Genomic DNA, 12,495 nt, shown 5'->3' with positions numbered 1-12,495 from the left:
AACATATTTTGTTTTAACTAGTACATCTTAATATTATTATTGATTATGAAAGAAGATATTATATAATAAAATATATTACAATAAAGGATAAAGCAAAACGCAGGAGAGTCGGAAACGGAATAATCCTCTTTACAAAAATAATAATAAGTAAGAATTTTTTTTGACGAAGTGTAGCCGTCATTTGTTAATAGTCATTTATCAGTGACTTCAGATTTGTCATTCGACTGTCAATGAAAATACCATGTGGTGCTCGCGTTTTTTTAAACTTGTAATTGCTAAATTACTTTGTCAATTACCTGTAACGCTATAAAGCGCTTTTCAATGTTTGAATAATTAACATGGATTACGTAGTTGGAAGCGTTGCAGCTTTAGTATCTGGTAATGTGACGCCAAGTAGGCCAAAATTATTAAAAAGAGCATTAACTCCTACCAAACACCAGCCATCACCTAACGTCACCCCAAGGAGTGAATACCTTGATGATCGTTCCATATTCTTGTCTCCAACTTTACAGAAAAAGAAAGCGATAGTAAAGAAATCGCCAAAACGAATATTTCAGAATCCTGACTTGGATACGACAGTTGAAGAAGGCGACAGCACTTTAGGTAACTTAGTTGTAGATAAAGCAAAGAAACATTTAAAAGAACAGCTAGAAACTAATGGTCAACAGATAATGAAAATGAAGAGTCCCAAATCTCCTAAAAAATCACCAGATGCTAACGCATACTCAGAAAATATACAAAATAGTAATGTACCATTAAAAAAGAAGAAAAGACGACAGTCCGAAGCTCTAGAAAGTAGTACGGAAACTATTGTAACAAGTAAAGGTAAAGCATCAAAAGATGTTCCAATGAACATATCTCCGAAGAAGGCAACATCTAATAACGAAGAGGGTACTAATAAATCACAAGTTATTGAAACTGATTCCAAAGAAAATGTTACAGAAATCATAAAAACTAAAAATAATAAAAAACACAAAAATAAAAAAAATAAGGCAAAGGCAGAAATAGGAAGTGAGAATACAGAACATGTTGATACAGAAATACATATAGAAAAAATGAAATCAGAAATAAATGTGCTTGATGCCAATGATGAAATGATAGTTAATCCAAATGCAATTACTGCCCAAGATACAGATTCTGAGCATGAATCAGATCATGAGATACAATCAGAGGATGAACATAAAGAATCACTTGACACAGGTAATAAGATAATTTCTTTTATATTCTGGAAGTCATAATATAGTATGTATAGTAAGCCATGTTATAGTATACACAATAGGAGACAAAAGTGTGACAATTTGTGATTTTCAATGGGTATTCTGTATGCAATTATAATATTGTTTTGAGTATTTTAAAGCCAAATCTGATGTTAGTCACAGCATCATCCTTATTAGTACAATCAATTTATTTATTGTAATTGTTTTTATTTTAAACTTAATTTTATTTAATAGGACCAGCTGACAGTTCTGATGAAGATGAAAAAGAGACAGAAAAAAAGGGGAGAAATAAGAAGGCAAAAGAAACTAAGACAGTCAAAGCAAACATGCCTCAAGAAGAGAGTGAAGATGAAGTAAAGAGAACCCTGTTTATTGGGAATGTGCTTTTCAAGCCTAAAACTAAAAAGGATATAAAAAAATTATTTAGTCAGTATGGAGATATTGACACAGTAAGGTAAGATATTTCTTCATATGGGCCATTATTACTCGAAATATTATTATTACTACTACTTTATATGTATAAAAAATCCTATTTATTCCTTTAAATACTTGTTTTATAAATATACACATAATTTAACTTTTCTTTATACTTTGCCAGGTCAATCCGGGATCTGCTCCCTGTCTGTTTTTAATTATATAATATTATGTATAGGTGGTCTGCTGACATAAATGTATGACAAAATGACATAAATTATACAAATATTATGTAACTTATAACATCAAATTGTGAATTCTCAAACACATTTAATTTATAAACATACTCTAATCATGTGAAAACCAAGTGTTTAAATATGGTAAATACCGCTGGAATAATAATGTCTTCTATTGAAGTTCTTTTAAATGTACAAGCTCTATGCCAGTCTAAGTTGTGTTAATAAAATAGTCATCAGAGAGAAAACATTAAACCGTAACTTGACTGAAATCATCCAACATTTAAAACATTCATATGTATTTTTGATAATAGTGTAGTTATTTTATTCCAGAATTCGTGCTGTGCCAGTAAAGGATGCAACTATGACTCCAAAACTTGCAATTATCAAGAATGAATTGCACCCTGAAAGGACAACTGTAAATGTCTATGTCAAATATCAGAAGCCCGAGTCTGTTGAAAAGGTTAGGTTGTTTTTCTTCCATAGTAATAAGCATAATATGTTGATGAATTGTACACACATGAAGCATCTAGTGAGGAAATTGAGCCCATACATATATGTTGATGAATTATAGCCATTTTAAGTTACTGTTACTTTGTCAGTGTCCAAATAAAGCATACTTTATAAGATCTATGATACCGATAATTGTTAACAAATTAAATTATTATTATACTTATAAACGATTTTCCTGAATCATTAATGATAACCACATAAAAATCAGGCTTAATTTTAGAGATTTTAGGTAATAAATCATTTTGATACTTTCAATCTCTTATGATTTTAAGCCTACAATTTAAAAACAGCTACAAACTCTGTCAGCCAATTATATATTTTGTGTATTTTCCTTTTAGGCTTTATCTGCGAACAACACAGTACTAGATGGTCACCACCTACGAGTGACCCGAAGTGATATAACTGGTACATTGGATACCAAGTGTTCTATATTCATTGGTAACTTGCCTTTCGCTATAGAAGATGAAACGTTAAGAGCCAAGTTTGAGAAGTGTGGAGAAATAGAATCGGTTCGGATTGTGAGGGATGAGAAGACTGGTGCTGGAAAAGGTATTCTACAAATTATATAATATGTAACTCTATGGCTTTTCAAGGTTATATTCAGAGCTTAAAATGTCTTTCTTAAATAATGTTATAAATCAGTGTTAAGTTACATAAGTTTTACGTTTTATTTAATTATGTAGTTTTAACCAAAGGCAATAATAATAAAGTTAGAATAAAGTAATAAAATATTTAAAAAATAAAATATTCCTGCCAAGTACTCAGCCTTAAGCAATAGATTCATTGTAACAGGCATGGCCCTCTACGGCCAATCAGATTTCAAAGTGAATGACCATGCATGCCAATCCCATACTATTTCATACTACAAAAGCGATTCAGGCCAGACACTCAAGTATTCTTACGGCTCCGATAATGCATAGTTGTCATTTAATTAAGGAATGTTTATGACTGTAATTAGTTCCAAGATCAAATTCCAACCAACAAAATATTTCAAAAATTACATAATAAATTTATTGTTGTAGTGCATAGTTTTTTTTACTAGACTACTTAAATAGTTAATCTAATGGTAATATTTCCTTTCAGGATTTGGCTATGTCAATTTTAAATCCAAGGATGCAGTAGAATTAGCGTTAGCACTCACCGAAGAAGATCTTACTATAAAAAATAGAATTCTCAGAGTAAACAGGTGCCTCCAAATACATAGCAAGAAAAGTGGAAACAAAAATAACAGGGAAAACAAAAATGGTGGAAACCGAAACGGTGGAAATAACAGAAATGCTGGATATAACCGAAATGATGGCAACTACAGAAATGGTGGAAATAACAGGATTGCTGGTAATAATAGAAGCAGTGGGTTTGATAGAAATGGTGGTAACAGAAATTTCGGGAATAGAAATTTTGATAATGGAAACCGAGGGTTTAACAGAAACACACCGGGCAAGTTTGACGGAAATAATGGCCCCAAACAAGATGGTGCGTTTAGAAGATTAGCAAATAAAAGAAAGAATCAGGTTGGTGGTAATTTAAAATGTTTACTACTAATTTTTTATGATGTTAAGAATTATTTCTGCATGTGAGTGATTTGTTGATGCTGCGGTATCTATGATTCTGAATTACGTGGGTTATGTCTTAATTAAAAAGAAATCGCTTAATGGCATATCCTGCTTGTTCCTAAACCATTTTACTATTTTTAATATTATAATGTAAATTTTTATAATATCTCACAGGATGAAAGTGAAGGACCAGCTAATAAGCTTGGTAAGAAAGACAGGAAGGAATTTGTTGGAAGAACTGCAGAAAAGAAGAAGGTAATTTTTTTTTAAATAACGAAAAAGAAATATTTATATTTTAAATATGTTGTTTTTATTATTATTTAAGATACAACGTTCCAATACTCATTACGATTCAAGATTACACCCCAAATTCTAGAAATTTGTATCGCCAAGAAGTTGCATTTTTATTTTTGGCTTAAGGTGTACAATTTCTATAGCCTATGGCAAATTACGAATTTACATATGTAGCCGCTATGCTCGTTTGGATTTATAAATGAAATTAAAGAGCTATAAAATATTTTTTTACAGAAAGGAAAATTCAACAAAGGTCAAAAGAAGAAGAAAGCCCTTAGTGAGATTTTAACTAAGTAATTAAATGAGCTGTAACTTGTCGTCACTTCAATAAATTTTTATTATGTAATTTGCTGAAGTATTTTTATGAAATATACTAATTGTTACTTTTATAACTTACTTAATTTCTTTGAAACAATATTAGCGTTTTAACTAGGTTCTAATCTAACTGGTTCGACAAAAAGTTATTGCTGAAACGAACTAACGAAGATAAATCATTGATGTAACTTACTAAAATGTGTTTGAATTATATATACTTAAAAAATAAGATTGTTTACCAAGAGAACTAAGGAGGAAAGAAAAAGACCAGTATGACAGATTGTACGGACTTTTATTTAAATAAAAAGGTCTACATTAATAAACACAATATCTTATTTGGTACAGTATTGTATAATTGTCATAACAAAATGTCAATGTTAGCAAAAATAATCACAGTCTGACACTTCTAGCCTAATCTAGCTCCTATTGAATTACATTTAAGTATTGCCCGTTCAAATTTAACCGAATTTATTATATTTTCTGTAAAAAAAATACAAAATTTTATAAAATACCTAGCATCATTTACTATTTATGCCATGTCTAAAATACAACCTTATTTCTATGAAGCCTAAATTATTTCAAACTATACAATATTGATTATCTTATTGCCATTCAAGTTGGTTTATAAATATAATCTACGGAACATAATTCGATTGAAGATGGCGCGTAGTGTCAAAATCTTAGTTTGTAATCGACGATTACATTAAAATTTTGTCGCAGAGTTCGATAAAAAAATCACCATTATGGCACCATCTAAATCTATGGTAACTTCGAGTCGTAGACACTTAACGTAGTCCTACACCGGGGGTATAAAAATCATCTAGGAGGAAACCAGCATTATATAAAAAGGAGAAATTAACTATAAGATTTTTATCATTTTCACCTCAAACTTTTTAAATTGTCTACGATATATATTTAATTGTCTATTGTTAAAAGGGAATTAAATCTCTGGTAATAATAAGAGAATATTGTTAGGTCTCAATCCTTGTATGAAAAAACCCTAAGAAAAGCGTTGGACAAATCATAATTGCTAACATCCCTATAACCTTATAGTATTATTCTACTATTTACATTGACTAACAGTCATTTACTCTAAGGCCTGGCTTATTTTGGCGGGATTAGCACAGAATATAATCTAATTTCATCAATATAATCCAGGCAGGTGTGAAATCAATTTTATTTTACTCTTGGTTATAACGATTTCACACATTGTTCATAGCAGTTTGAGCAAATTATTTCCACGATACAGCAGTATTATAAGGGTTGCCATATACAGCAGATAAAAAAAGACTTGCATACAAAACCCAGAAAAAATAAATAATCACCGTTGTTATGTAAAAACCCAATAGTCAGAACTACTTTTTTGGAGCATATATGTTTAGAATTTTTAGTATTTTATCACTGTGCGGTACTATTACAACGATTCGTACGATACAACTGGATTAAAATATTAAACTAGGCACAAATACCATAGCTTAATATATGGTACTGGGTTTTTACAAAGCAACACTTATAAATAAAACAAAAACTAATTCAACCCCGTTTGAACCTTAAAATTGTTAGAGTAAGGACTAAAAATAAAGAAATCCACAGTATAGTCGAAACAAAGCCCATGTAGACATCGGGGTCAGTTATGGGCCAACCGCGGGTCAATATGGATCTTAGTGACGAGGTAGCGAGGGTCAAGGGTAAACAAGTAGACACGTATCGTAGGATCCATGGCATACCCTCGATGGGCCAAATCACCCCGCTGAGAAGGAGAGTAGGGTAGAATGAACCTAGGGCAAGCTGGATGGCGTTTCGTTCGAGCTCGCAGGCAGCTGATATCACGAAGCCGAAGCACATTCCACAAAGTCCTGAAAGAATGTAATATATTTGTTTATAGATGATTTAAGACGCAATACGTAACATATCTCTCTTTAATGGTGCAGAAGTATGTTTGTCGCTAAAGCCGTAGAGGAACTTATTTATGTTAAGAAAACACTTTTTAAACGGATTGAAGCTATGTATTATTATTATAAACTTATAATTATTTACATAATTTTTAATTAAATATTTTTCCGACGCTTCGCGTGCTTTACAGCGGGCATTTAAATTTAAAATTATGTAAATAATTATAAGTTTATAATAATAATACATAGCTTCAATCCGTTTAAAAAGTGTTTTCATTATGTGTAAAAGCTATGTTAACAAAAGACAATACTATGTGCAACTTATTTATGATTGAAAAACCTTTAACAGCCGGTTGTTACTTGGAAGCATGATCTTTAATCGAAACATTTATATGTATACACGGGTAGAAAAGGCTGATAAAGTTCACCAAGAAGTATAACAGTAATTTACACAATTTATTTATTTATCTCAATTTTTACCTTGCAAAAGCGTCAGCATGACGACATACGCGATGTTTCCATTACTCTTCACTCCAAAGACGAGTATCATGAAGATGAGCACCAACGCTGTCTGTCCACACATCACAACAAACTGGGTCACCACGTGAGAGAATAAAATCTCCCCTGGGGAAACACCGGCCACCCAGGATCGATCCAATAGGCCCTCAGTACGTTCTACTATGAGAGCAGACGAAGTCAGAGCTACGGCCAAGAAGAACACGATTCTGGAAAAGAAAGTTTTTGGTATCCTCTATTACTTACCAAAGTTCAGAATTCTTGCTATAAAAATTTAAGTATCTAGTCTAAAAAGCTTTTTGTAAAATTTTAGTAAAAAATAGATTAAGAAGTATGATAGTTATAAGGTACTAATGTCGACATTTAACAATATCGAAGTAACGTCTTTATTCTACAAATATAAGTAGAGAGATTACCTCACATATATACAAATAAAAGATCTTCTTCACGTTGTGATATGTACTCACGTTAGAATAACACCCGGCGCGACAAAATCAGTGAAGGATGGATTGGTATCACCGTAAATAGGGTCCTTGAAGTCGATAGGAATATCGCCCACTTTAGGATTGTAGTTACATGTCGATAAAAGACCCTGAAATAGATCGAATTATTTGTTAGACCAGTATAAAAGACTTGACATAAATATACATACATCATACATAACCAGAATTTGAATTAGTTAACTAAAAGAACTAGTCGAGGAATGCTTAAGGGTTTAAATTAGAGCTGGGACTTATCACTGAGTATGGGTCATATGTAAAACCTATTGGATTTAACATACCAACGTGACTTATTACTGTATTTTAGAAATTTATGACTGAATTACCTTAGCGAAGTCCCGGTAAGAGAATTGTATGTCTCTACTCAACATCAAACCAATTTGCTGATTGGACATGTCCAGCCATACTTCCACCTCTGATGACATTATTGTCTCATTGTCAGCCGTGTCACCTGAAAACCATTAAAAATTATAATGTTTGATACGTACGAACTACGTCTACGTTTCGCAATTACTAACTTACGTATTTATTTAAAAATAGCTATATTTTTGAAAAACAAATTTTTGACTTTATTTTCATTATTTTACACATTACACTATGACAATTAAAACTTTTAAAACTACTTAACATTATTTATTTAGATAATATATTACAGCGAAGATCCATAATCAAAGAATTTGAACATATTTATAAGCCGTAACAGAGTGCAAAAAAATATTAAAAAAAATATACATAATAAAAAAGAAATAACAAGTTAATAAGAATAACAATAAAAAACACTTTTGAACGGATTAAAGCTATGTATTATTATTAAAAACTTATAATTACTGTCACCGTGACCACGCACGCTGAAAAGCACGCGAAACGTCGAAAAAAATTTAAAATTTAGAATTATGTAAACAATTATAAGTTAATAATACATAGCTTTAATCCGTTCAAAAATGTTTTCTTAATGTGTAAAAGCTATTTTAACAAAAGACAATACTAAATAACAAGTTTCTCACCTAAAGCCAGTCTCGCGACCAAGGAATCGGTATAATTCTCATTGAAATAGATGACTCCCCAGGCCTCTCCTTCCCGAACCGCTTGTTTTGCATCGTCTAGGTTAGCATAATAATTCTTGATGATTGAGTCATTTTTCAAATTGTCCAAATACCGACAAGACAGATTCTTCATAGAGCAGGAAGCGTTGTATGGACAGTACCCGTCGAACACATTAACGTCGTGGTTTACTATAGCCTATGGTTTGTAAGAAAAAAATTATACATATAAACATATATTGTTTTTATTTAATGAAATAATTGTGATTATACGGTTTTCATCTAATAAATTATTTTACAAGTCTTACCATTTTAAGTCCACTTGGGTCCCGTCCAATCGCCAAACAGAAAAGAATGACCTGCATCACGGGTAAGGCAAAGATGAACAGCATCACACCGATATTTCTCCACATCCGCAAGAAGTTCTTTTGAATCAACGCCTTAATTTTACCTCGGGATGTGAACTGTGAAATTATAACATAAATGGATTATTATCATTACAATATTTACTGTTATGATAGCAAACTTTTGATTATCTATTACTTATTAGTAAACATAGCTTATTTCTTAATTAATTAGAATGTCAAAATAAAGGGAAAGTTTTAATAGAAGTAATTTAAATTCCCTATGTAAAATAATTTGAAATTATAAAATACTTAAAGCCTTACTTAACCGATGTTTTGGCAAAAAACAATAATAAATAGCTAGATTTTAGCGCGTTGATAATATGTTAGTATTCAAAACATACTCACACTAAATCTACCAAGGCAATCGGTACAGCCTGTTGCCGCCTCCATTTTTTTTCCTGGCAACTGAAAGTTTAATGAAACAAAAATTATTATTACAAACTATCGATATAAGTTCAGCAGATTTTTCTGTGATAAAGATGGAACGTTATATGATATCACATACATACATATATAGAAATCAGACATATTGGTATACAGAGAAGATGATACATATGACTAATTTACGTATATTAGTTTACGGCTTTAGTTAAAATGTATTAATAACTTTCGAAGAAAAACGTACATAACTCAATATTATTTAATATCGGAATGTGGATGCAGATCACGATTAGATTATTATGATTATTATTTTATGTAATATTGCTGTGTACATATGCCTGTTATGTAAAGTAAAATCTTACTTATGTTGGCGAAAGTTCTCAGGAGAGAGGTCACTGAGGTAAGTGACAGTAAAGTTTATCTTAAAATTTATAAAAAAAATACTAGATCCAACGCCTTTTAATATGGAAATAGACACTTGCTCTCAAGCTGTGCTTTGCAAACTTACTGTTGGAGTGCATTTAGTAAATAAAAATACTTTTAAAACTCACATCTCCATTAGAACCAACTCCGTTATCAACAATCAGCACCTCCTTGCTCTGGTGGAAGTTTAGCCCGATAACTTGCGCGTCTTCATTGGCGTAGGGAGCTTCTTCCCGTTTAGACATCTTGTTGAGTCCTAGGCCTCCGCCCGATACAGTTATTTCTGGTACCTGGTTGCCTTGTCCTGAAATGATTTAGTAATTATAATAGTTATTTGAAACCTGACTAAAGGTTTCTGTAGAGATGAACACGTTTCAAGACTGACATTACTTGAAAACTGTTTAGCAAATATTAATAAATAATTTTATTTTGAGGTATTTCACCGATTCTATGGCGCCGTCATTTTGTTGGTTTTAATTTATTAGCGTTTATCTCGAGTTTATATAGTCGTGTCCAAGTAAGAAATTGGAAGTACAAAAGGCTTCCGAGGGATTAAAATAGGATCAATACTTTTTTAATTGAGTAACATAATAATTTCAATGGATTGTATCTACGTATCTACGGCCTATGGGGTCTTATTTTTTAATATGAATTAATTTCAAAGTTTAATTTGTTATAAAGATATCCAATTCAGTCTATTGGCAGAAACCTTGGTAATGAGATATTGAAGTTATACAGCACTTGATAATGGGCCATTTATTCGAAATAGCAAGTCTGAACGAGAAAAATGATCACTTTAAAATATCATTTAAATAGGAAGTCTAGAATGTCTATGTAATTGAAGATCGCGTGCAACCTTTGCAAGGTCTCGAAGCATGAATAAGATTGTTATTGTTTTCCATAAATGCTTGAATGGCTCGGAGTAATTATAAAATACAAATGTAAAATTTTGTATAATGCGAAAATGTGATCCTTTACATTATTAATTTTAATCATATATTTATATATAAGCACGAAGTTTATACATAAATAATAATTTAATTTGCTTTAAAAACATATGAAATTTAGTAGTTTTAGTATTCTTTATTCTCTAGACAAGCGGCATAGACAGTTTGGTGTTTCGAAATCTATATATATTTAAAAATGAATCCCTATTTCCCTTGGTCACGGCATCACGCGTGAACGGCTGGACCGATTTCGCTACTTCTTTTTTTGTTGTGTTTGTTATTGTCAGGAGAAAGTCTTATAAGAAAAAAATAAGCAAATAGAGAGGAAATTAGAAAATTAAAGAATACTTAACCACCATTCTAAGTAATCATTAAAAGTAATGCTTCGATCGGAGTTATTATATTGATAAATATAAATAATTTATATTTAGTAAAATAATTACAGTCGCTTATTGTTTGTGGCATGTCGGAATGCCAACAAAAGTATTTATATACGCGCCAGAAATACAAACAAAGAATGTTGTATATCATAAAGCATTTTTAGTTAATTATACCAATTCGAAATCAATATTCATAGTTATGACAGGACAACGTCTGTCGGGTTTGCTAATGTAAAATAAAACTTCAGTAGGTATCTTCATGTGATCTTATTATTAAATATTTTTTTTAATTTAAGTATATTTTTATGTTCTTTATGTTGACTTAAATATGTAATAGAAATACAACATGAAAATTGAAAAAAAAAAATGTAATTTTGTATAGCATAACTGAATTCCTAACCTCCAAATGTGCCAATTGGCATTCTTCGTCTCTGCTAATTGAAAAAAATTACAAAAAAACAAATAAAAATTCACGCGTTTAAACATTACCGTAACCTTATACCTGGCGTTTTTAGTTTTGTTGATTAAGAACATGTATATAATTATTCTCCGTAGTCTTTTTTTAAACATAATTTTTAAACTTTATCGAAGACTAGTTACTAGAGTGAACAGTACAGAGCGTACATTGCATTATTATTTTACTTCAATTACAAGATAAAAATCTTTTCAAAAATTGTATCTTTCGCCTTATTTTACGTTTGCTGAAAAAACGACACTAACAATAGAAAAAGTTTACCGTCATCATTTTTCTCTAACGCGCCAAAAGAAGTATAACTTCAAAAACATTGTACGTTTTTAATTGCGTAGTATGCCAAGACAAAATGCACATTTGTGAGCGCATGGAGCAATTGCAACCACACTTTAAAATTCTTCGTATTGAAGTATTAATAAATAATTTCTCACTTATTAGTAACGTATGGATTTCCGTCGATTTATCACGGAACTCATAAGATGTCATTGCGCAAACACTTATATAACGACTTATATAGCTATCGTACAACATTTATCATAGTTACTCGTGTTACGTCTTAAATTATATGAATAGGTAATTTTACTAAGTGCTAAAAAGAAAAACGACAAAGATATAGCACGACATTAAAATATTAGAATAAAGTTTGAGTTGGAAGTTTTCGCCAAGTAATAAAAATATGTATTTGCGTTTTCTTGGTGTGATAATGCAAACCTGAGTATTAGATAACGTAAAAATAAATATTTGATAAATCGTTTAACATTTGGTTGTTAAATGCGTAATGTGAAAATCATACCGCGGAATGCTTGGATAATGGATGAGTTGACCTTTAAAAATCTTTTCGATTATTTTGATACTGTGATAGGAAACGTAAGAAACCCAAGAATATTTAATTTTTTTATTAACCAGTGAATATTTACATAACGGTAAAAACAATTTACATACAAATATGTGGCAGCATCCTCTTTTTAAAACGCATAAAAGACCTTATGGTGTAG

The 12,495-nt window shown here is 30.9% G+C and overlaps 2 protein-coding genes across 5 annotated transcripts in view; one reads left to right on the top strand and one right to left on the bottom strand.

Moving 5' to 3' along the window:
• The first annotated feature begins 205 nt into the window (after positions 1 to 205).
• On the top strand, positions 206 to 4,573 carry LOC123714642 (nucleolar protein 12). Its single transcript, XM_045669001.1, has 7 exons — positions 206 to 1,200; positions 1,452 to 1,671; positions 2,201 to 2,330; positions 2,719 to 2,929; positions 3,464 to 3,891; positions 4,108 to 4,188; positions 4,462 to 4,573. Exons 1-7 carry the CDS (start codon positions 339 to 341, stop codon positions 4,522 to 4,524), a joined length of 1,995 nt encoding a protein of 664 aa, XP_045524957.1. The 5' UTR covers positions 206 to 338; the 3' UTR covers positions 4,525 to 4,573.
• A 242-nt stretch (positions 4,574 to 4,815) lies between these two features.
• LOC123714615 (ABC transporter G family member 23) overlaps positions 4,816 to 12,495 on the bottom strand; it is a 58,714-nt gene continuing 51,034 nt past the window's right edge. For all 4 annotated transcript variants that reach the window (XM_045668967.1, XM_045668983.1, XM_045668975.1 and 1 more), the window contains 8 exons: positions 9,830 to 10,005; positions 9,243 to 9,302; positions 8,799 to 8,954; positions 8,455 to 8,689; positions 7,777 to 7,901; positions 7,418 to 7,542; positions 6,915 to 7,159; positions 4,816 to 6,398 (listed from right to left, as the gene is read on the bottom strand). In XM_045668967.1, coding sequence (XP_045524923.1) covers positions 6,076 to 6,398; positions 6,915 to 7,159; positions 7,418 to 7,542; positions 7,777 to 7,901; positions 8,455 to 8,689; positions 8,799 to 8,954; positions 9,243 to 9,302; positions 9,830 to 10,005 — 1,445 coding nt within the window. In that variant the 3' untranslated portion in view covers positions 4,816 to 6,075. The remainder of the gene's footprint in view (positions 6,399 to 6,914; positions 7,160 to 7,417; positions 7,543 to 7,776; positions 7,902 to 8,454; positions 8,690 to 8,798; positions 8,955 to 9,242; positions 9,303 to 9,829; positions 10,006 to 12,495) is intronic.

The sequence above is a fragment of the Pieris brassicae genome, chromosome 1, assembly GCF_905147105.1.
Source record: "Pieris brassicae chromosome 1, ilPieBrab1.1, whole genome shotgun sequence".
NCBI lineage: Eukaryota > Metazoa > Arthropoda > Insecta > Lepidoptera > Pieridae > Pieris > Pieris brassicae.
Note: the sequence above shows the minus strand (reverse complement) of the source record. Positions and strands in the feature narration are given on the sequence as shown.

Bases quoted from the DNA above. Each gene is read 5' to 3' on its own strand.
- LOC123714642 (XM_045669001.1), top strand. From the start codon at position 339: ATGGATTACGTAGTTGGAAGCGTTGCAGCTTTAGTATCTGGTAATGTG. The intron at 1,672-2,200 runs GTAAGATATTTC...ATTTTATTCCAG, and splicing joins GGAGATATTGACACAGTAAG to AATTCGTGCTGTGCCAGTAA. The intron at 2,930-3,463 runs GTATTCTACAAA...ATTTCCTTTCAG, and splicing joins GAAGACTGGTGCTGGAAAAG to GATTTGGCTATGTCAATTTT.